At 37.0% G+C, this 24,879-nt stretch overlaps 2 protein-coding genes across 7 annotated transcripts; one reads left to right on the top strand and one right to left on the bottom strand.

Moving 5' to 3' along the window:
• The first annotated feature begins 66 nt into the window (after nucleotides 1–66).
• Nucleotides 67–11,988, top strand: LOC114285977 (mechanosensitive ion channel protein 2, chloroplastic). 5 transcript variants are annotated; one of them, XM_082921734.1, is made up of 14 exons: nucleotides 67–396; nucleotides 1,889–2,043; nucleotides 2,158–2,217; nucleotides 6,674–6,831; nucleotides 7,397–7,520; nucleotides 7,650–7,744; nucleotides 7,847–7,960; nucleotides 8,352–8,412; nucleotides 8,937–9,086; nucleotides 9,236–9,346; nucleotides 9,546–9,713; nucleotides 9,826–9,939; nucleotides 10,599–10,655; nucleotides 11,041–11,988. In XM_082921734.1, exons 2-14 carry the CDS (start codon nucleotides 1,966–1,968, stop codon nucleotides 11,809–11,811), a joined length of 2,061 nt encoding a protein of 686 aa, XP_082777860.1. In that variant the 5' UTR covers nucleotides 67–396; nucleotides 1,889–1,965; the 3' UTR covers nucleotides 11,812–11,988. The 5 variants fall into 5 exon arrangements, with proteins under 5 accessions (XP_082777860.1, XP_082777859.1, XP_082777862.1 ...); XM_082921733.1 differs by having other exon boundaries at nucleotides 7,647–7,744; XM_082921736.1 differs by having other exon boundaries at nucleotides 113–396; nucleotides 6,680–6,831.
• A 161-nt stretch (nucleotides 11,989–12,149) lies between these two features.
• On the bottom strand, nucleotides 12,150–22,626 carry LOC114286004 (O-fucosyltransferase 31). 2 transcript variants are annotated; one of them, XM_082921738.1, is made up of 11 exons: nucleotides 22,452–22,583; nucleotides 22,225–22,418; nucleotides 20,833–20,895; nucleotides 20,659–20,740; nucleotides 20,436–20,506; nucleotides 20,200–20,288; nucleotides 19,899–20,102; nucleotides 13,606–13,873; nucleotides 13,225–13,452; nucleotides 12,702–12,899; nucleotides 12,150–12,497 (listed from the first exon to the last, which is right to left on the bottom strand). In XM_082921738.1, the coding sequence occupies exons 2-11, from the start codon at nucleotides 22,351–22,353 to the stop codon at nucleotides 12,288–12,290; spliced, it is 1,542 nt and encodes a 513-aa protein (XP_082777864.1). In that variant the 5' UTR covers nucleotides 22,354–22,418; nucleotides 22,452–22,583; the 3' UTR covers nucleotides 12,150–12,287. The 2 variants fall into 2 exon arrangements, with proteins under 2 accessions (XP_082777864.1, XP_028084891.2); XM_028229090.2 differs by having other exon boundaries at nucleotides 22,225–22,626.
• Nucleotides 22,627–24,879: the final 2,253 nt, after the last annotated feature.

Genomic DNA, 24,879 nt, shown 5'->3' with positions numbered 1-24,879 from the left:
TCCGAACCCGACTTGTACCCATACTAGATTCCGGAATTTAAAACACGTTTTAAATTAAATTAATCCACGCAAGCGAAACAAAATGCCATCGCTGCTGCGACTCGGTGAAGCGAAAACACACACCACATACCAGCGCACGTTAGGAACACCCCCTGCCAGCCCGCCACGTAAAGCGATGGGCACACAAATTCATACAAATATCCAAAACAGTGCTCTTTGATTTGACCACGCAACGGAACAGTGCGAACCCAACACGTACTGCGCAAGTTATCTCCCTCCATTTCGACTTTTCCTTTTCTTCCCCTTCTATCTTCTCTCTTCTCTTCTCCATCGCAGAACCAGTTTCCACGGAGAAAGTACACACAGTTTTAACCTAATTGTTTCGCTTACTCGAAGGTAATTATCCTTATCGTCGATCTTTTCAAATTAATTTTATTGTTTATATATTGAACATTTGGGAATTTCGTCATTCGTGAATTTGCGAGTTTGCTAGGCAATTGTAAGTCTAGGGTTAGTTTTGATTTTGAAGTTTTCTGTTTATTAATTTCTGAATCGCCGAAGCTTTGTTTCGTTGTTGAGAAACTGTAAAAGAGAAAGTAAAGAAAATTAAGTTTCTTAATCCGTATGTACATTAGTTAGGGTTAGGCCAAAACAAAACAAAAAAAACTGATAAATTGTTCATATCTTTTGTGAGAAGAGAATTTATCAGAGAACATAATAATCAGGTTTTAGTTTTTTATTTTTATTATTATTATTATTTTTTTTTTTGGGGGGGGGGGGGGGGTTTCAATTTCTCTGAAACATTGGAATGTCAGATTTGATGTTTTTAGGCTATTAGTTCCTGTGTTTAAACAATTTGATATAGACAAAGCTCTTGGATTGTAGTTCATTCCTGACTTTGGCAACTGCTTTTTTGTTTTGTTTTTTTTATATTTATTTTATAGAATCTAAAAAAACTAATGCGATTGTTAATTGCTAATTTTTTTTGGTTAATGGGAAAGTTGAGTGGATCCTTACTTTTTTAGCTGAAACAAACAAAAGACTTTTGCTTTTTGGCTTATTTAGCCAAAAAAACAGCTTCTGTAGAGTTTGCCAAACAAGTAGGTTGAGTTACTGCGATTCAGTTACGGAATCATACGACCCAGAAGGGAGATAGATTCATATACATGTATTTGGTATATACAGTGTCAGAGTCAGAATTTCTACTTGATCGAAGTATGAGCTAATTATCCATGATTTTTTTTCTTCTATAAAATTTAGTAGTACATGACTATGGCCCTTTTTGGTAGGGCTTATTTTCAGCTTATTTTACCTTTTATCTTAATTTAAACTATTTTGATGTGTTTGGTTTAGCTTAACAATACAGCTTATAACTTTTTGTAAGTTAAAAATCAACTTATTCTTTGAGTGGGGGAGGAGAAGCTTAATTTATAAGTCAAAATTCAGTTTATGTTCACAGTCATAAGCTATAATCACTTTCCCACAGCTCTACTAAACGGGGCCCATATATTGTGTGACTAATTTTATACAAAATTGACGAAAGTATTCCCTATACAAATTTGAACAAATTTCTTTTCTTCATAAAAATGATACGTTGCCATTGAATAAAATATTAACAAAATTGAAGTCAGCTTCGTGGCAATAAAAAGCACTACCTATAATGTAACATACACAAAGAAAATATTGCCAAGGTTTGATTTTTGAACCACATATTGATACCATGGTCCTAGTGCTGTGGGTAGTTCCTGAGATGGACATCATGTTGTTGGCTTGGCTACTTTATGGTTCTCTTGTTATTCTCTGAATTTTTTTATTTAAAACTTGGCAGATATTATATATTTCATGTTAGCATAAAATCGTTATACTCTTTGCTCCTTTGACAAGATAGGTCTGGGTTTGGAGTGAAGTTGTTTTGAAAGTCATTATGATACTGTACTCCTAGAGGCATTGCAGCTTTTACCGAAAATGGCTATTTCTGGTTCTTTGTTAATGTCCCGTGATTTGGGAATTCACAGTGATTATAGATACAATAACCGACCTAAGGTGCGTGATTTGCATGTCAAATGATACTTTTCTCACTAATTTTTGTATTGCCAGGATTACCAATGTGGATAATTTATTTGGTTTTTTCTTTGTTTGGTCTAAATGTTATTACAGGGTAGGATAGGCAAGGGCAGCTTACTGTTGTTCAGCTTTTCTCAATCATCACATGCTTTGGTATTCTTGTCTTTCAATTGGAAATCTTATTTCCCTCTCTTTTTATTTTAAAAAACTTGCCAGTGTGTATATCTGTGTCACTTTATAGGCATTCATAGAAATGCACAGCAGTGAATGTTCTGCACCAATCACTGTATGGTATTGTGTGATGGCCTTATCTGGTATGGCTTTCCAGATAGATTGTATACAGCATACATCATTTGAAAGTTTCAAGAGATTTGAGCTTCTGATGTGCTTACATTCTGCAGTTTAGTGGATTTAATATAACCTTGTTGATGTGTTTACATTCCAATGGTGCCTCTTGAATATGACCTTCGAAAAATATTGACATGAGTTCAAAAACAGGTGGATGCCAAATTGGTGTGCTCCCTTTATATATGGGGATGCCAAATTGGTGTGCTCCCTTTAGAAGTATGCAAGTTTGACTTAAATGGTTTTTTAGCAGTATTTTTTTATTTATAAATTTAAACACTAGGGCCATGTTTGTTTGGACGGACTGGATTAGGTTGGATTAGCATTCCGATGACTAATAGTCCTAGGATTACAAATCATTTGGATTGTGTATCCTATCCTATATTTGGATTGAGTTAGGATTCTAAGAAGGGATTAACAAAATATTATCCAATCTGATATTTGTTTAAGAGGATTGGAATAGATTGGACATAGGACATCCAATACATTGACCATAATATCTCTATTATGGTCATTTGATAAGTTAGTCTAGACTTTGACTTAGTCTCCCAATTTATATCGCATCCCCTATGTAGGATTGAATAGTCCATCATATGTGGGAAATCAAATCCGAATGGATTATTAGTCCGTGTTTCAAGTTTTTAACCAAACACCGGATTAATAATTTTATTGGACTATTAGTCCAATCCCAAGTACATGTCTGGCCAAACAAACATGGCCTAATTATGTTACCAAGCTTGACCTTATTTAGGAAGATTTTTTTCCAGACTAAGAGTTGGTTTTTTTCATAATTTTATTCTCTTACTTGAAGGTGGTTTAGTGCATTATTTCAGCAGCCTGTCACTTAAAATTTGTATTTCAAAGCTCTTTTAGCAAGTTAATACCTTTGGAATAGGTGTTATTAACCAAACCAAGTCTTCAGTCCCATCAAATAGGATCGGCTACGTGAATTCTTCTTCTCCACGCGGCCCTATCAAAGGCCATTTCATTAGTTAAATTAAGTAGATCCATATCTCTATTTACAATGCTAGCTAACGTTAATCTAGGCCTATCCCATCCTCCAACACTCCCACCTACCGTTACAGTATCACATCTCTTCACTACTGCCTCTATTGGTCTCTGTTAAATGTGACCAAACCGTTTCAATTGATTCTCTTTCAACTTGTCTTTTATCGGTGCTACTCCTACCCATTCTCGAATACACTCATTCCTAATTCTGTCTTATCTAGTCTTGCCACACATCCACCTGAGCATCCTCATCTCAGCCACACTCATTTTATATACATGTTGTTTCTTGGTTGCCCAACACTCCGTCCCATACAATATCGCTGGTTTAATAGCTGTTCTATAGAACTTACCTTTTAGTTTAGTGGGAATTCGTTTATCGCACAGTACCCCAAACGCACTTCTTCACTTACACCATCCCGTCTTAATCCTATGGGCCACATTCACATCAATCTCCGCCGTTGTTGTGATAATCGACCATAAATAATGAAAATGTTCACTCTTAGGCAGTTCTTGGTTCTTAATCTTTACTTCTCCTCTGCTTTCATTGTTACTTTTACTAAATTTACACTCTATGTACTCTGTCTTAGTTCTGCTTATTCGAAATCCTATAGATTCAAGAGCTTTTCTCCAAATCTCTAACTTTGTATTAACTTATTTTTTAGTCTCATCCATTAGCACAATATCGTCTGCAAAAAGCATACACCATGGCACGTCATCCTGAATATTTATCGTCAACTCATCTATAACTAAAGTAAAAAGATAAAGACTTAAGGTAGATCATTTGTGTAACCCTACAGTGATAGGAAATTCATTTGTCTCTCCAACAGGTGATCTAATAGTGGTCACCACCCTTTCATACATGTCCCTAATCACATCAATGTAACATTTTGTCATCCCTTTTTTCTAACACCCACCATATTATATCTCGGGGCACTCTATCATATGCTTTCTCAAAGTCGATAAACACCATATAAATGTCTCTTTTATTTTCTCTATACTTTTCTATTACTCTCCTCAAAAGATAAATCGCTTCCATTGTTGACCTGCCAAACATAAACCTAAATTGATTCTCTGACACCTTTGTTATATCTGGCAATCGGCGTTCCATCACCCTCTCCCACACTTTTATTATATGACACATTAGCTTGATTCCTCTATAGTTGTTGCAATTCTGGACATGTCCTTTATTTTTATAGATTGGCACTAAAATACTATTCCTTTACTCATCTGGCATGTTCCTAGTCAACAAAATTTTGCTAAACAACTTAATCAACCAAGCAACTCCCTTTTTACGCAAACACTTCCAAGCTTCAATAGGGATATCATTGGGTCCTAAAGTCTTATTTAATTTCATCTTTTTAAGTGCAATCTCCACTTCAAAGTTTCTAATCCTGCGATAGAACCTATAGTCTTGGTTTATTGTATTACTGGCTATTTTTTCCCCTATTGCCGTACCTCCATGTTCCTTATTTAATAGTTTCTCAAAATAGTTCTTCTATCTTTCTTTAATCTCTTCCTCATACACCAATATCTTAGAATCCTCACTCTTGATGCACTTAACTTGATTGAAATCTCTTGTTTTCCTCTCCCGTGGCTTAGAAAGTTTGTATACCCTGTTTCTCCCTCCTTACTAGTTAGCCTAGTGTATAGGTCATCATAAACTTTCAACTTGGCCTCTCTCACCACCTTTTTGACTTCCTTATTAACCAATCTATAACTCTTAAGATTTTTCTCAGTTCTATCCTTTTGTCACTTTTTAAAGCACTCTTCTTTAACCTTAACTACCGCTTAAACCTCTTCCCTCCACCACTAAGTTTCCCTAGAGCTGGGTCCTGTCCCTTTTGACTCTCCAAGCACTTCCCTTGAGATTCTCCTCATACAATTGGCCATCGAGTTCCACATAGTGTTAACATCATCTTCTAAGTCCCAAGTACCTTCCTTATCCATTCTATTATTAAATATTTCTAGTTTATTCCCTTTTAGGTCCCACCATCTCGTCCTACGACGCCCACCATCCTTCCTAGCTTGGTATTGCCCTCTAAAACATAAATCTAGTACCAAAATCCTATGCTGAGAGACCAAGCTCTCTCCAAGAATCACCTTACAATCATTGCATTTTAGGCGGTCTACTTTTCTTACTAAGAAGTAATCTATTTGGTTCTTAACTGACCCATTCTTAAAGGTTATCAAATGCTCCTCCCTCTTCTTATACATAGTATTGGCCACCACCAGGTTAGAAGCCAATGCAAAATCTAAGATACTCTCTTCAGCCTCATTTCTGTCATTAAAACCGTATCCAAAATGCACCATTTCATAGCCTAGTTTATCTATGCCTACATGGCCATTAAAATCTCTACCTATAACCAGGTTCTCTCTTACGGGTATCTCCTATAAGATCTCATCCATTTGTTTCGAAAAATCCCTCTTAGTCTGGTCATCTAATCCTACTTGAGGGGCGTATGCACTAATAACGTTCATTATATTCCCTCAAATAACTAGTTTAACTAATATAATCCTATCCCCTTTCCCAATGACCACCACTATATTCTCCACAAGGCCCTTGGCAATTATGATTCCTACTCCATTCCTATGTCTATCCTTACCACTATAATACAGTTTAAAACCGGTATCCTCAATTTCCCTAACTTTCTCACCCATCCACTTAGTTTCTTGTACGCAAGCTATACTAACTCTCCTCCTAATCATAACATCTACCAATTCCATCATCTTTCTAGTTAAGGTTCCTATATTCCAAGTGGCTAACCTAAACCTATAGTCTTGGACTAGCTTCTTTAACCACGCTTGTCCAGAGAAACGCGGGAACCTTTGCCCATTTTTCACTGCACCAAGGCGTCGATGCGGCGCCCCTTGCTCACTTTTCGAAACACCCGGAGGCAGGCGCAGCGCGTCACTTGAGGGGAACGACCTAGCATTTATTGTCATAAGGGATCCGAGCGGCTTTTTTACATGTTGGTTGTCAGCTACCTAACACACAACCCTCCTCCTTAACCTGAGTTTGGGACCGGCAGAGTCGGAATAGGTGGTATTGGAGAAGTTATTTTCTAAACTACTTGAACTGAAAAGAAAGATCTATTTAAGCAGCTATTATTTGGTTTATACTGCCCTTATGTTTTTTTCTTTTGAGAAATTCTGCATGCTTTTTTGTGCTCATTCATACATGTGACATTAGTGAAGCTTTAAATTGTTCTAACACTTGAGTTTAAAGCATGCAAATTTATGTTTTCTACATCTTCAGCAACAGGATGCTTGGACTCACCATCTTTTAAACCGTGTTCGTGGGCCAAAAATTTATCTATCTTCGAGATGTAATGTTTTCCGGTGCCGATCGTTTCTAGTACCAAGTGGAGGCAATGGGATTCCTGTTTTAAAAACTGCTGCCACAGCACTAACGAGGTATATATATATTTTGTTATTTTTATTTTTAGTTCTTAATCTACTTGTGTCAGTTCACAGTTGCATTGCATTCATGCCATGGATTATACAGCTCTTCTTTTTTGATAAATTTATTCATTTTCATGACTATCTTTGTTGTGTTTATAAGCTCACTATGTACAACTTACCATTGTGAGATGCAGATCTTCTTTTTTCTTTTTGGGTCGTGGACCTCATGGTGTTCGCAATTTTACTTTTTTTTCCCCTTTCCCTGAGGCTTGTTGAGATCGCATTTGATAATGAATGAAACGTAGGCTATGATTGGTACGCCGGAATGGGCTGCGTATTTCATCTTTGCTTTCTCTTTCTCTTGTTTGGTAAGACTTACACAAGTGAAAATAATCATTCAATTGGAATGAATATTCCAACAAAAAGTGGGAATTCTTATTCTTTCTCCTCTAAATTAGGGAAAAGACATTCCATTCCATCATAGAATCATTCTAAAACATTCCATGGTTTTTCCTTTCGGTTTCTTTCTTTTTCCATTTTTTCAAGTTTTTATTATGATCTCTTCATGGCTATGCAGATCATGTAATTCTTTACATGGAAGCCCTGTTGTACTTCAGTTGGTTCCAGCAGTTGGTATAATTGTGTTTGCTGCATGGGGTCTTGGGCCGCTTATGCGTCTGACCAGGACTCTTTTCCTTCATGTATGTGTTTTTTTGGTTTTTTGCTTATATAATCTTTTGCCCAGCATTGTGTTTACTTTTGTTCCTCTCAGCAATTGTTGCATCCCTTAATTGGCTGATGCTTTCCTTGATGACAATTTCTTGCAGAAGAGTGACAGTAGTTGGAACAAGAGTAACACATGCTATGTAATGATCTCGTATTTTCAACCTCTTCTACTGTGGACTGGAGCAACACTCATCTGCAGGTTTCGGTACTTTCATTTCTTTGTTGCAAGCAGTTAATGTTCTTATTACTCAACCCTCATTGCTAGCTTCGTTGATACTAACTACAATACTATTTCCTTCAGAGCATTGGATCCAGTAATTTTACCTACAGAAGCAAGCCAAGCTATCAAGCAACGACTTTTGAGTTTTGTTCGATCATTATCTACGGTGCTAGCCTTTGCATACTGTCTATCAAGGTGGTGTAATTGCTCTCACAATCATATTTCTTCCAGAACTGGGAAATATGGTTATCAAACTATTTAATTTAAGTGTTGATTAAGCATCGAGTGGCTAATTGATGGATTGTTATGGGGTATCTTTTTCAAAGATGATAATCATTCTAAGATAATCAAAGATAATAATTTTCTTGAGTTAACCAAAGAATAAATTGAAGCACTGAAAATTTGTTGCAATCAACATTCTTTGATTACTGAAACTCCACAAACATTCAGGTGTAGCTTTTTAAGATTTTTTGCCTTTTGACAGCTGCCCAGTAATTTTTTTGTTTACCACAGTTTGTGTTGAGCTTGTTGGATTTCTGTTCACTTCTACATGATGTTCAAATACATTTATATTCTGTTTTTGCAGCTTCATCCAACAAGCTCAAAAATTCGTAATGGAGACAAATGACACTACTGATGCAAGAAATGTATGTTCTGTTACTTCAAAATTTCAATTGCTTATCATATTTTATTGGCATAAGATGAAAAAAGATTTGAAGTTAGTTTTAGAACAGAAAATGACTTTTTATTGACACACTTGCCATAAACACTCGCAATGATCATAGATTTTAGCGAGAGTATTGAGGACTGGTATTTATGAACTTACAAATGAAAACCTAGGCTACAATCTTATCAAATAGCTGCTAATAGTGTAGTACAATTACCAGGAATGACATCAGTTACTGGGGTCTCTATTATTCTGTTCTGATCAGTTTATTTCTTATGCTTTCTTCTGAATCTATTTGAGGATATATCTTATTTACAGATTAAATTAGTTGATTGACCTTGATTGATGCATAATTTCATCCTTTGTTCTGACATTTGATTTTTTAATAGTTGCCTGGCTGTTTTGGTTAGGGAGCTATGAATCAGTAATCTAGCTACCTTGAGTATGGCGCCAGAGAACCTTAAACTCTCCTTACCCTTCAACAATGATTTCTTGCTTTTGCAGATGGGCTTCCAATTTGTTGGGAAAGCTGTATATACTGCAGTATGGGTTGCTGCTGTTTCATTGTTTATGGAATTGCTTGGTTTCTCTACCCAGAAGTGGCTTACTGCTGGGGGTCTTGGCACAGTATTGCTCACCCTTGCTGGACGTGAGGTACAAACTTTTTCTGATTCATTGCATTCTAGATTTTTTTTTTTTTTTTTTTGTATATGTTAGTTTACACCTAACAGCTAGTCTGTGGAGTACAAAAACATTTCAATTACTAAAGCATGATTCAAATTTTTTTTTTTATTATTCATCAGATATTTACAAATTTCCTTTCGAGCGTAATGATCCACGCGACTCGACCTTTTGTTGTGAATGAATGGATTCAAACAAAGGTCGAAGGCTATGAAGTTTCTGGTACAGTGGAGGTTTGTAATTTCTGTCTTTCCTTATACTTCAGAAAAAGGAGATGTGGAGAAAAGAAACTACAAAAGTTAGATGCAAATTCATGCATCTCATTCCTACAGTTGCAGCTGCTCACACGAACATAATGATGTGATTTTTTGTAAAATGATAGCAGGTTAGAAATTGACAGACTATTCTAATTAGTATTTTAAATTGTTTCAGCATGTGGGCTGGTGGTCCCCAACAATCATACGAGGTGATGATCGGGAAGCGATTCACATTCCAAACCACAAATTCACAATGAATGTGGTGAGGAATCTTAGCCAGAAGACTCATTGGCGCATCAAAACCTACCTTGCTATCAGTCACTTGGATGTGAATAAGATTAATGTGAGGAATGATTTTGATTCATTTGTTTGTCAACAATAGATTGTGCATCAAAAAGCACACTTCTGTTTCTTGCATTTTATGAAGTGTTGTTGGTCATCACTTCTGTTGGCAGAATATTGTAGCTGATATGCGCAAAGTTTTGGCCAAGAATCCTCAAGTAGAACAGCAAAGGTTGCATAGAAGAGTGTTTCTGGAAAATATTAATCCTGAGAATCAATCTCTTATGGTTAGCATCTTCTATTGCCCGCTTTAACTTTTGCTAACTATGCTAGGAACAAATAAGATTTTCACAGGATAAGACAGAAGTGTGGGACCTACATAAGTGGGATCAACATGTGGGGCCCGCCTTTTGTCCCACACATGTCCCATTCTATGAAAATCTTCTGTGCATCTAGGCTCTCTCTTTACTGAATGTACAACTCGCTGAGCAAGATGGATTTTTCAGAAAGTTATTTGATTTTTTTGGGTTTTCGAGTTACTAAAACTCAACATGGACATGGAATTCTTTGTTCGAATTGCATCCTATGGAAACAATGTGCTACAGACTCATGGCTGCTTAGATGTCTTAGTTGACAATATATTCGGATGATATGCACACAAATTGTATTTCGCTCAAACTACACATTAGCAAAAACATCCCCTTGACATCGCGGGCATATATTTTTAGTTATTTGCAAAAAAAGAAAGGTCACTGATACATGGAAATTTGCATTAAATTTATGTTCTTGATTGCTCTCATTCAGAAATGGGTAAAGCACTCAATTGTGCTCTTGGAACTGTGGAATCAGCTATATTGCTTTCCTATTACTGGTTATATATAAATGGATGGTTTTTCTATTGCACGAAGTGTTGACATTTTCCATTTTTGCGTGTGTTGTGTTACAGATTTTGGTGTCTTGCTTTGTGAAAACCTCACGTTTTGAAGAGTACCTTTGTGTCAAGGTAAGTGACATTCATTGCAATTAGCTTTTTGTGATTGTGAATGGATGGTTCATGCAACTTACAACTAAAATATATCATGAAAATTATAAAAATCAACTATGGAGGATGAAATTTATTGGTATCATTATTGTTATTCAGTGATTGCGCTTGCCATTTTGTGAGCCTTGAATTGGGAAGATTTATTTTTAATTTTTTTTGTTTCCTGTTTTATTTGATACTCAGTCGACCTCATTGTTTTTTTACACATGTTTCAGGTCTAGCTTTACGCATTATAATTTTTTCTGGACAGTTATTTTGGTTCCTTTTTTTTTTTTTTTCATCGTCATATTTTGTAAAATGTGGTTGGTTGATTAGCCCACTAAAGACCAATTGATTAATGAAACAGGAAACAATAATGTTGGATCTTCTGAGGGTTATTAGTCATCATCGGGCACGGCTTGCCACACCAATCCGCACAATTCAGAAAATACATACCAATGCTGATATTGACAATGTGCCAATCGCTGGAGCAGCTGCTGATAACCGTCCATTGCTTTTGATCGAGCCCTCTTATAAAATCAACGGCGATGATAAAGCCAAGGCTTCAACTCGTACAACAACGCGCACAAATGAAGAAAAAGAAGCTCAGGTGGAAGCAGCCTCAACATCGGACTCAAAGACGGATGTCAAGGGCAGATCTACTACAATTCTTGATGAGACCAAAATAGATGATAAAGGCAAGGTTTCAGCAGCGTCGACAACCGATTCCAAAACTCCAAATCCAGGGTCAGTTGGTCCAGTCCAAGACTCAGAGAAGCAGAACTTGAAGAAAACTGCACCAGATGGGGCAAAAAAAGTGATTTCTGTTGACAAACCACCTCTTATTTCCCAAGAACCGAGCAGTGTAAAAACAGACACTCCATTCATTTCACACGGAAAGCAAGACAGTGCGAGGCCGGCTGCATCACCTTCGGTGGCTAGGCCTGCCTTGGAAGATAACATTGTTCTTGGTGTTGCGTTAGAGGGATCGAAACGAACACTCCCAATTGAGGAAGAAATAACTCCATGCACAAATGCAGAACTGAGGGAATTGGCTGCTTCCTGGAATGGGAATGGATCTACCTTGGTTGGTGTAGATAACAAAGATGATCAGATTCCGGCAAAGAAAGGTGACTGACCTGGATGAAAAGCGATCCTAGAAATGCATGAAGCTTGTGTTTTTTGAAGTTCGCATCATGCAATGTATATCTATTTTTTTGCTCAAATTCTTCGAGGATTGTAAATCATTGTTGAATTAAAGAATTTGTTGATCAATATAGCATTGGCAATCAATGAGAGTTTATTAATGTTTCAATTTGTTCTAATTCTCTAGTTGTCGTCACTGCGATGCTGTCTTCAATCTAGATACTGTAATTATTTTTATATGCAAATCAGACACCTAACACAAAACACAATACTGTTGATCTTGTTAAGCAAAATGTCATTCCAGAAACAATTCATCATGATGAGTCAAGGTGAGTGAACATCTATTCCATAAATGAAGAACATAATATTCGAATATTGTTAACTGTACCGGCAACAAAAAAAAGAATAGATAGATTGCAAACCCTAATGCTATGAAAAGTCACTCACACAAATTCAGGATTATATGATTTAAGCTTGACACATGCAATCACGAGCGGGATATGTATAAATGGACTGTGTCTCCTTTCTTAACCTGATTTGCCCTTGTCTGCTCTTATGCCCACCCTGTACCAATCGCTGGAACTCTGGCCACTCAATGCTGTTATTGAGGAAGACCTTGCCCAATAGCACCATGTTTGGTCTAATGGTCTTCAAGTTCTTGTATGCTCGATATCCTAGCTGGTAAATAATATTAACTAAAGTTGGATGAAATTTTGAAATTAAAAAAATTTGGATTAAGAAATTCAATCTGTCTGTGTTGCACAACAAAAATTAGGACTCAGTTTTGGCATTTAACAAAAATCAATTAACTAAATATTTTTCTAATACTATACATCCACATTAAAAAATCAGGATTCAAACAATTTATTTGGATGATCTTACCATTGCATTGTGCATATTGCCTGGAGAAGCTGAGATGAAGATGTCACTCTGCATGCTCACATAATAATCTACAGCAGCTAATAAAGAAGCCTTTCCTTCAACCTTGGACCGCTCCTCCGTGGTAGTGAGACTTTTCTTATCCTCCATTAGTGGAAACAATTTGCGCAAAGTAGAGATCCTTGCTTCTCCACCATAAACCTGCGGGTAAAAAAAAAAATAATCCAGTTTCAAAAGTTTTTTTGACTTCAAAGCTCATTTTTTCACTGAGAGGTACAAGACAAACCATGTATCTTCTTTGTCAAGCTCATAACAGTAGTGCAAATTTTCAGTGCAAATGTAGCTATGATGAAAATAGCTGAAATTACTTAATTCTAAACTATTTTTCCTATAAATTTTAATTTTTTTGTTACTGTTTAATGTCAAATTTTATTTTTAACTATTTTCTTAAGACTGCACAGCATGGTGTTATGCACTAATGATAAAACAAAAGAGTAAATCTTCACTGTGGAAGTAGATGACAAACCTTATGGGAAGCAAGATAAAGGCTGGTATTGTTGTTGAAGCCCAAAGCTGCCAATAGCAGTCCAATCTCTTCGGGAGTGAGTGGGCAACGGCCCTGATTTCTCAATTCCTCATCAGTGTACTGAGCATTGAGGACTCTTCCCTGCCAAATCACCTTGCGGTATTTTGCAAGAGCCAATCTTTCAGCTTTACCCCCACCAAATTCACAGGCTGAATGGGAAGCCATATCCTGTACAAGGACAGGTTTGTGAAGACTTGGCTAAAAAAAACTCCAACTGAAATCTCCTCCCCCCACAACCACCCCACCCAGAAGTACCAAATAAAACACAAGCCAAAACTTCTAAATGTTTGCACATAATAACTAGATGAAAAGACATCATACCTTATCAAAGCGAAGATGTAACACAACAAACTTTCCAGCTCCTTGTTTGTCAATAACATCTAATCTTTTCTCAAGGTAATTGGCTCCACCTACTCTGCTCTTACTAGGATTCCGAAGGCGATTGATGAGGATATCCCCCAGCAATTTGATGTGTGGAACAAAAACCAGTGCTTGAAAGTTGACTTTACACCGTAGGTGCTGGATGTCTGAAGACAGGTCGTCAAATGCCAAACGGTGAGAGAATGGAGCTATAGCAGCAATCCCATAGCTGCAAGAGTCAGAAAGAGCATTCCAAATCAAATCAATCATCTGATATGCGGTAAGTAAATGCATCCCTTAAGTTTTTCAGCGTAAAGGCATATCTAAATTAGAAACTCTATCAGCACATATAAAAGTGTTGAATGGATAGATGAGAAGGAGAAGGAGAAGGAGGAGAAGAACTGTGAGAGAGAGAGAGAACCAGCTGCTGTATATATTATTCAAAACGTAGGGTTTCCCCCTTAACACACAACTATTTATACTAATAAGAATAAGACACAAAGACCAAAATACCCCTAACACTTAACACTCCCCCTCAAGTTGGTGTAGAGATGTCTCTCATGCCCAACTTGCAACAAATAGGGTGAAAGACTTTACTACTAAGACCCTTAGTAAAAACATCCGCCAGTTGATCTTCAGACTTAACAAAAGGCATACATATCACATCCTTATTCAACTTCTCCTTAATGAAATGTCTGTCAATCTCAATATGCTTAATCCGGTCATGTTGAACAAGATTGTGTGCAATACTAATAGCAGCCTTGTTGTCGCAATACAAAGTCATGGGATCACTGCAATCAAGTCCTATATCACTCAACAAAGATTGAAGCCACATTAGTTCACATGTCCCATGTGCCATAGCCCTGTATTCAGCTTCAGCACTAGATCTAGATACTACTGCCTGCTTCTTGCTACGCCATGTGACTAGGTTTTCCCCTACAAAAGCACAGTAACCAGAGGCAGAGCGTCTGTCATCTATAGAGCCTGTTCAATCTGCATCTATGAATGCTTTCAACCTCGAGTGACCATGATTAGAGAACAAAATTTCTTTTCCAGGAGCAGATTTAAGATACCTCAAAATGCGATAGACAGCATCCAAATGAGTTGCACGAGGATCATGCATAAACTGACCCACTATCCCAACTGCATAGGTAATATCTAGACGAGTATGAGATAGATATATCAGTCTTCCCACAAGTCTTTGGTACCTTTTCTTTTCCACAAGCTCACCAACCCAACTACAAAGGCGATGATTAGTCTCAATCGGTGACTCAGCTGGTCTGCAGCCTAACATGCCCGTTTCCGCAAGAAGATCTAAAATGTACTTCCTTTGAGAAATGAAGATGCCTTTATCAGATCTATCAACTTCAATCCCAAGAAAGTATCTCAATGGATCAAGGTCTTTTATCTCAAACTCCTTGGCTAACAACATCTTGAGATGGGTCACCTCCTCCTCATCATTACCTGTCACAACTATGTCATCCATATATACAATAAGCACTGTTACCTTATGTACATTGTGTTTGACAAACAATGTGTGATCGACATTGCTTTGCTGATACCCAAATCCCAGCATTGCCTTCAGGAATCTACCAAACCAGGCTCTAGGAGATTGTTTCAAACCGTATAAAGCCTTCTTCAATCTACAAACCTTTCCAAGTGTAGATTGTGATGAGAATCCTGGAAGTACATCCATATATACCTTCTCCTCCAAATCCCCATAAAGAAAAGCATTCTTCACATCTAGTTGTTGTAGAAGCCATCCCAAATTAGCAGCACAGGACAAAATAGCTCGAATGGAATTCATTTTTGCTACTGGGGCAAAAGTTTCTTGATAGTCTATTCCATATGTCTGGGTAAATCCCCTGGCCACTAGTCTTGCTTTGTACCGTTCAATCGTCCCATCTACATTGTGCTTGAAAGTGAACACCCACTTACATCCGACTGGTTTTTTTCCATTAGGTAAAGACACCAAGTCCCATGTGTTAATTTTACTCAAAGCTTGCATCTCTTCTACATAGCTACCTTCCACTTAGGATCATTGATGGCCTCTTTCCAACCCTGCGGAATACACACAGAAGAAAGAGACAAAACAAAAGCACGATATGGAGAAGACAACGAATCATATGACACGAATTTAGAAATGGGGTGTTGAGTACAGGCTCTAACCCCCTTTCTGAGAGTAATAGGAAGACTCAGATTATTACCAACAGGACTATCAACAACAGGTGAAGAAATGGACTGAGGATCATTACCTGTAGAGTCAGTGAAAACTGGTTGTGGAACTGGCATAGGAGATGATTGACTCGGTGGCACAAGAGAAGCCCGCTCTTTCTGACGCCGTGAATAAGTCTTAAGATCAACTCTGTCCAAACGACCACCAATATCAATCTCATCAACAGAACTAGTAGGCTCCCCTCACCACAAATAATAGCCCGCTGATTAGGAAAGAAAAAAGACAACTCATATCCGTCCTATCCGTAATCTCATCTATACCACTCTCCCCCTAAGGAGATAGTGGATGACAAGGAAAAAATGACTCAGATTCACGGAAGGTGACATCCATACTGACATACAGCTTATGAGTCTAAGGGTCATAGCATTTGTAACCCTTTTGAGTAGTAGAATAACAGGATCAAGCTTCCCACGAGTACGAGGTTGAAGATGAACAAAACAAACACTACCAAAAACCCGAGGCGGAAGGGAAAAAGTGGGATAAGTGACAGGGAGGAGCTCAAGAGAAGTTTGGAAGTGGAGGACACTAGAGAGCATTGGGTTAATAAGGTAAGCCGCGGTAAGAATAACATCCCCCCAAAAAGACTTAGGAACGTTCATGGTAAACAAGAGTGAGCAAGCGAGAAACCTCAAGGAAGTGGCCATTCTTGCGTTCGACAACTCCATTCTGTTCAGGAGTGCCAACACAACTAGTCTGATAAAGAATGCCATGCTCCTCGAGATATGCCTTGAAAGCTCCATCAACATATTTAGTTCCATTATCACTCCTAAGAATTTTGATAGTAGCATTGAAGAGATTGGAAACCATTTTATGAAAATTTTTGAAGCACGAAAAAACCTCATTTTTAGTGCGAGTAAATAAACTCAAGTCACACGGGAATAACAATCAATAAACGTGACAAACCACCGATAACTGGAGGTAGAAACCACAGGGAAAGACCCCACACATCACTATGAATAAGCATAAAAGGAAAAATACTTCTTTTATTAATAGAATGATAACAAGTACGTTTATACTTAGCAAGCTCACAAGCATCACAAACAAAGTTATTCCTAAGACAATCTCGAACTAAAGAATCTCGAACTAAAGAAGGAAAACGTTTCTCTAAAATACTAAAGAAAGGATGCCCCAAACAGCGATGCCATTGATGAAAAGGTGAAGGGAGGAGCTAGAAGTGCATAGAAGAGCCGGAGAGGACAAAGTTGATGCAGAAGCGGCATCCAGAAAGTACAATCCACTGTGTGCGCTACCACTGCCAATCATTTTCCCCTTAGCCAGTTCCTAAAAGACACAATGAGTCAGGAAAAAGGTTACAGAGCAATTGAGAGCAGTAGTAAGGCTACTAACAGAAAGTAAGTTAGTGGAAAAATTAGGAACATGAAGAACAAAGGAAAACGAAAGTAAAAAGGTGCAATGAACAGAACCCTTGCTAGATATAGAAGATAAAGTGCCATCAGCCACTCTAACTTTATCTCGCCCAGAACTAGGTGAATAAGAATGAAAAAAACTAGAAGTACCCGTCATGTGGTCGGTAACACCGGAATCAATGATCCAAGGAGACGAAGAGGCACTAAGTGCACTAGCAGAAATACCTGTGTGGGCAAAGTTGGAAGAGGCAGAAGAGGAAGGAGCTAAGGTAGAAGAAGAATCAAGTCAAGCCATCAAACGTTTAAGAGTGTGAAGCTCATCTTGGGAAATAGAACCAGCATCATCCGAGGCACTAGCAGCAGTCTCAGACACATGGGCTTGAGGACGAACACTACCACCACGACCACGGCCTCGAGTAGGCTGACCATGCAACTTCCAACAGTGTTCTTTATCATGTCTATCTTTCCCACAATAATCACACTTCAACCGGTCCCGATCAACCAATGAACCCTTACCACCACCTTGAGGCGGACAAGGTGGAGTATCACGGGACTTGGGGCCGACAACCATCGCTGACCGATCCTGAACAGGGGCATGCACCATAGCACGACGACGACTCTCCTCCTACTGAACCAGGGCATAAGCCTCACGTAATGTGGGAAACGGAGAGCGACACAATACCTGAACCCGGATCTGATCATACTCCAAATTCAAGCCAGCAAGAAAATCATACACCCACTCCTTCTCCACAGCCTGCTGAAACATAGTGGCATCCGTGGAGCAAACGGGTTGGAAACTCTAGTAGTAATCTAGCTCCTACTATAAACCACTCAACTCAGCATAGTAGACTGCCAGAGAGCGATCCTTCTGATCCAAGCCCCTAATCTTCTTTCGCAATTCATAAGCCTGTGCATCATTACCCTGTTGAGAATACATCTGAGATGTCGCTATCCAAATCTTGTGAGCGGGTATCTATCAAGAGAAAAGTCTTACTAATGGTAGGTTCCATAGAATTGATCAGCCATGTCATCACTAAAGCATTCTCCGAAATCTATTGAACAGATAAAGCACTGTCCTCAGTAGGTTGCATGGTACTACCAGTAATATAGCCAGTCAAACGCCGGACGGCAATAGCAAGGCTGCAGGAGCGGGACCAAATCAAGTAATTTGTGCCATTAAGCTTGACCGGACTAATCTGGAGAGAAGGACTATCACCCAGAGTCATACCACCACTCAGTCCACTATCCTCTTTGCCCTTAGAGTACTGACCCTCGCACTCAGCCATGAGATAAGAGAAAGATGGGGCAGAAACACAACAGTATATCAAACAAGTCTTGACAAAACCTAACCAGTATAGCAAAGCACCTTCTAAGGCGAAACCAATGCAAAAATAACCCCAGAATAACGTAACCAAATCACATAGGAGCCCAAACACTGAAGCAGAGCATCCAAAAACCAGGAAAAAACCAAGGGAGAGCCAAAAAAACAACAAAACAAGGACAACACAGCCCAATAAAGGCCCAATCGGCTCCCTAGGATGTGAGGGAGAGAGGAAAAATCAAGCAAAAAAGGGTGCACCAGTGACTTTCAAAAAATCACCCATTTTTGACGAAAAATCAAAAAAAATTGCAAAACTCAATCAATAATAACCAAAAAATAAAAAGGAGATTATAGGATGAAAGCCCATCAATTTTCGAGCATACTAAAATTCTTTTTTTCTTTTTCTTTTTTTTTTTTTTTTTTTTTGAGACGTACCAGATACAAGAACGAGGGAAGGAAAGAACAATCTTCAAGGAGGAAGATATTGGTCTGATACCATGTTGAATGGATAGATGAGAAGGAGAAGGAGAAGGAGAAGGAGGAGAAGAAGAACTGTGAGAGAGAGAGAGAACCAGCTGCTGTATATATTATTCAAAACGTAGGGTTTCTCCCTTAACACACAACTATTTATACTAATAAGAATAAGACACAAAGACCAAAATACCCCTAACACTTAACAAAAAGATATCAGACAATCCAAGCTACAACTACAATAACTCCACTGCAGACAGATAAATTCAGAACCCAGCTGAGCAGTAAAACCAACAGATTCAGAATGAGGATGTCAAAAACATATGTTGAAAATATTTTCTCTCACAGCCTTCAAACAAATTGCAATTTCGCATTGCATATCCCACGCACTAGTAACTTTTCTTCTAAAATGAAGTGCTCAAATTTTTATGTTTTATTTTTAATTTAAAAAAGACAAACAGAACACATCCTTATGTTTTTGTTTTTAAGGAAATTTTCCTTCAAACATGAAAAGTGATGGGGCCTACAGTGTATTAACATCAATTTGCCATATGTGCATGAGCAAGCAGCATGCTATGCGAATGGAGAAACTGATCCAGTTCTTTTAATTGCAGTAAAAGTAAATATGTATGATCTTATAAAACTATTACCGTGAGTCCTCTGATCTACTCCAATACTTTGGAGCACAGCTATACTAGGATGGACTTCTGATGGACAAGACAAGGATCTAAATAACTAAACATTCAATTCAACCAGAAAAAGAAAGAAAAAAATAACTCAGGATGCATTCATGATAACCCAGGTAATAAGCTACTGTACTCTTAAGCAAGAAAGATGAAACAGCTAACATTATACAGACCTCTGCAATACGGGCAACACATTTTCGAGGTACCAATTAGCCGATGCATGGACAGGAGCTGTTTTAATTCTAGTGGCTCGTATTCCTGTACCATAATACTCCCTGGTGCTCCAAGAATATTTGCTAGGAAGCTCTTTCACTATGGAAACTTCATCATCCAGGACATTAATAAAGTGATCCACATCAAATATTTCAGTGAATGGACTGCAGAACCACATGTGACTCTTTGTTAGTATCTACTTCTAGAGACTAAAACTACTATGCGGGAAGCAAAGCAAAAGTAAAGTTACTCATACTATACCTTGAATCTTTCCAAACAGGATTCACTTCAAAGTGTGGGATCACGAGTGTAGCATTTAAAATTTTAGCAACAGCAACTGCATCACAAATCTTTGGAAATAGAAACAAAAGAAGTTAAATCTGCAATATGTTCTTACTACAAGATAACTGATTGCTACAATTATTAATATGGAGTACATAAAAATTCTCATGTGCCTCATGCTCATAGAATATACATGCTACATAAAACTCACATACCCCCATTCTCTGTTGGTTCAAGCCTCCATCAAGAAACACTTGGATATACCCCTGAGATTTCTTTGGCAATGCTACAAAGTACATATGTGTGTCATAAGAAGATTTCCATCATATGAAACCATGCTGATTCCAAGAACTCTTTCCTCTACTAGATATAATCATAGAAAATAGTAGAATACCAAGAAAGACAACATTTGAGATGGTACTAGTTTAAGGCACTCACAAGGGATATTTGTAGAGTCAATACATGGTTTCCATCCTTGGTTGGCCAGGGGAGACCAGAGCTCGGATTGTTGTCTGTCAGACTGATAATGCATAGTCAGAACATATATCACTTGAGTTCTGGAACAATTTACTGAAAGAAAACCAGATAGTTGGCATCTTGGCACATACTCACAGTTTGGCGTTGTAAAGCACTCTGTAATAGATGCAAGTGCATAGGCTTTGGAGCATTCCATTCCTAACATGGAAGAATTCTTTTGTTATAGGCAACAAGATTAAGGCCTTATTTGGCAAGATAATAACACTTCGGTTAAAGCTAAATGAACTTAATGATTTCACAGCTAAATGTGTTTGATAACATATGTATCACTTAGATCTAAAAATTGACTGAAAATGTGTCATAAATTTAAGTTCGAGAGGCTTGACTTGTCACGGAATGTTGCAAATGCTTAGTGAGAGGTAGTTTTCATTTTCATTTTCATTCTCACCTCACAGGTTTATCTTGAAATTTCATATTTAAAAAATCAGTACTTAAAAATTTCAGAGCTAAAAATTTTCACAACTTAATTTTCAGTTTTATCAATCAGGTCCTATTGTCTTAACATTGGCCATTACTATAGTAGAATGGATGCTCATGGATATAATGTAAACATTATTTTCAAAGTTGGAAACACATAGGCATTCATAAAGGATGCATTTAAATAAACAAACAAACTGCTATATGGAAGCTACCCTAACTTTTTTTCTGGGCTAATTAAAGTAAGAAACAGGTACAGGTTGGCCATTATGACCATTGATGAACTGAATAACATAACAATAATTGCGTTCAATTGCGTTCATGACATCTCACCCAACATTGCCACATTTCAGAAAACTCAGCTATAGACTTGTACAATAAACTGCATTTCAGGAAACAAAACCTAGACTTGTACAAGAAACAAAAATATCAACAACGGGATTAAAACATTTCAAATACAAGTTCTTAATTGACTTCTCACTGTTACACTAATCCATAAGTTTTGTGCAGCGAAACAAAAGAATTTACAGATTCCAAATCAAAGCAAAATAGTTCAACTTTTTAGTTTTTAATTCTGTTTCTTTTGTCTACTTGACGAATAATAATTCTATTCTAAATAAAGATTTTCTTTTGAATTGTTTGAGCTATTTGAGAGTTATCAGCTTGAGTTACTGAGTACAAACAGTTTTGGGCCTCTACAAGTCAACCTAGGCTGACTATTTGAACAAACTTGGAATAAATTTAATCTGAAAGTCATTGAGACCTTGCCATTATCATTCAACAGGTAGTAGCAGCTCATAGTTTTCATAGGAATCAGGATTCACTAAAAAACCTAAAATGTAATCCTCGGATAATTTTTTTCATTAGCGTGAGGAAACAGCAACCTCAAAACCACCGAATTTCAACAATAAAATTTCTACTCCTTCCGTTTGATTGCTGAGGGGCCAAAAAAAAAAAAAAGCAAATCAAAACAACACAAAGAGGCTTTTAATGGTTCAGATTTTCTCAGTAACCAAACAGAGAGAGAGAGAGAGAGAGAGAGAGACGTACGGAGAACATGGAAGGAGAAGCGCGGCCCAAGGGATCGAAGAGATTGGGGGAAAGGATTGGGAGGAGGAGCACCAAGAGGCCGGCGAAGGCAACTCTCTGAGTCTGGTTGCTATGGCTGTCTGCCTTCATGTCTTACCCTATATATGTGTATATGTATATATATATATATATATATATGCAGATATCAGAAGAAGAAGAATCAGAAGAAGAAGAAGAAGAAGAAGAAGTGGATCAGATCAACAAGTGAAAAGCCTCATCTCATAGAGCACGAAGGAACGTGAGTGAGGTTTGATCGTCGATTGAGAATTTGACACGAGACCGCCATTGTTGTCGGCTAGGAATTCGCTCTCCGACGAGTGTACAAAGAGTCGGTCACCGACTCACACAGTCGATTCGAACGAAGGGCCATTTCCCAATATAAGCCATTTTTGTATCGTATTTCCAAAACTAGGCCAACTTCTGACGGAATTTCAAAACTAGGTTAAAACGCTATTACTATTCGCGCTATTACTATTCGCGCTTTCACTGTTAGGAGCGTAAAAGTAGGTGAACAGTAAAATCGCGTTTACAAATAGCGACTTTGATTAATAAGTCGCTATTACAAATAGCGCTTCTAGAGTTTGTTAAAAACGCTTTTCCTAACAGCGCTTTTTTTAAAATAAAAACGCTATTCGTAATAGCGATTTTAAGAAAAAATTTTCCCCGGAAAAAACGCTATCTCTAATAGCGATTTCAGTACAAATTTTTTTTGCCAAAAAACGCTATTTGTAATAGCGATTTCATTTAAATGAAATCGCTTTTTGTATCAGCGTTTTCAAACTCCTCATATATACGAACAAACCCCCCCCTCACCCCCCCTCATTTGCATACGACTTAGGTTTTTGGCTCTCTCTGCTCTCTGCTCTCGCTCGCTCTCCCTCTCTCTGCTCTCGCTCGCTCTCTCTCTCTCTGCTCTCGCTCCATCTCAGCTCGCTCTCGCTCTCTGTCTCTGCTGTCTGTCTCTCTCCGTGGTATGACATTAACCCTAATTTTATGTATTTACTTTTTGTGTTTGTTTTGTGTTGTATTTTTTTGTCAATGTTAGGGTTTTACTTGTGAATTATTAAATGTGTTAGGGTTTTTATCATTGTGGTTATGAAATTAGGGTTTGGAATTTTTTGGCATACGGGTTAGGGTTTTTCTGTCAATGTTAGGGTTTTGAAATGAAATTGAATTTTTTGGAATCATGGTTAGTTTTTGAATTTTTCTGAAATTTTTATTGGTTTATCAAAATAAAGTATTTTTAATTTGAAACATATACTGTCATTATATAATTTGTAAATAAAGTATTTTTATTTATTTGGTTTTTTATTTTTTGGAATAAATTGAAATGCTTTATTTTTTTTGTAATATTATAGCATGAATGGATTTTATTTTCTTTTGGTTCTAATATTATAAAATTAATAGATTAAAATCTAATTGTAAGTGAAATTCAATAATCTATTTCAAAGAATTGTTTCAAGTTAAATGAGCTTCCAAATAAAGAAAGTAATATTATTTAAATGATTTATAAATTTATATTTTATTTATAATGAAATATTAATGTTTTTTGTTTTTTTATTCAAGAGGATACTATCATTTTATTTTGTTATGTTTTTTTTTATAAATTAGTTAATTTCATTATTTCAAATGTGAGAACATTTTTGTCTATGTACAAAAATATCTAAGTTTCATCATATTTATTTCTATTTATGTTTTACATTCTCCTATACAAATGAAGATAGTTAAAATAGAAATCAAAGCATGTAAATGTCATTAATTTGGGAGAAATTGTAGAGGTCAAGACTCGAGACCTGCATTGTGATACCCAAGAGACAAAGGATCCATGTTTCTTTGGGACTATTTAGGGGTTTTGTTTATTGGGTTTTGAATGTGTTAGGATCACATATGGATGACCTACCCCAAAAAACAAATTAAATTAAAATTTTAAAAAAAAAAATAGGAAAGTTTTGTCACATATGTATACTCTGATTAATTTAAGGGAGAGAGAATTACATGGAGGATCAAAATATTTTACATATCCTCATCTCTTGAAAACGTGATAAGATTCACTAAATGCTAGATTTAATATAATTTGATCATCCCAAAATTTCATGGACCGTTACAACAAAACCAAAATATTAATAGGGCTACCCAAAAATAAAATAAAAAATAAAATGAACATAAACAAATTTCAAGGTTTCAAGTCAAAGAAATAGTCATATAAGATAAAATAAGTTATTTTATTCATATAAGACAAAATGTTATATCTAAATCATAAATATTTTATTTTTTCTCTCATAAAAGTCAAAAAAACATATCACTAACGACATTTTTTAGCCCCAAATTAAATAGTAAAAAAATCGACTCATATCCAAACAAACCCTTTTTGTCAAAAAATCGACTCATATCAAAAAATCGACTCAGATCTCAATCTTGATTTTTTTGTTGGAATGCAGTAAATGACAACACCCTAAGATTATGTTTCTTTATCTTGACAAAAAGAAAATGAGGTGAATTTATTTATTTCTCTTGGTAAATCCAAGGCTCGGGTACAACATTAAATGACCACATTAACTTAATTCACAAGTCTTTTAATAGGTGTACCAAAAACTTGAAATCAAATCTAACCTTCAG

Source organism: Camellia sinensis, chromosome 3 (genome assembly GCF_055761805.1).
Source record: "Camellia sinensis isolate YWXY chromosome 3, ASM5576180v1, whole genome shotgun sequence".
In the NCBI taxonomy this organism is placed as follows: domain Eukaryota; kingdom Viridiplantae; phylum Streptophyta; class Magnoliopsida; order Ericales; family Theaceae; genus Camellia; species Camellia sinensis.
The sequence above is the reverse complement of the archived record's forward strand: the minus strand, read 5'-3'. Positions and strand labels throughout refer to the sequence as shown.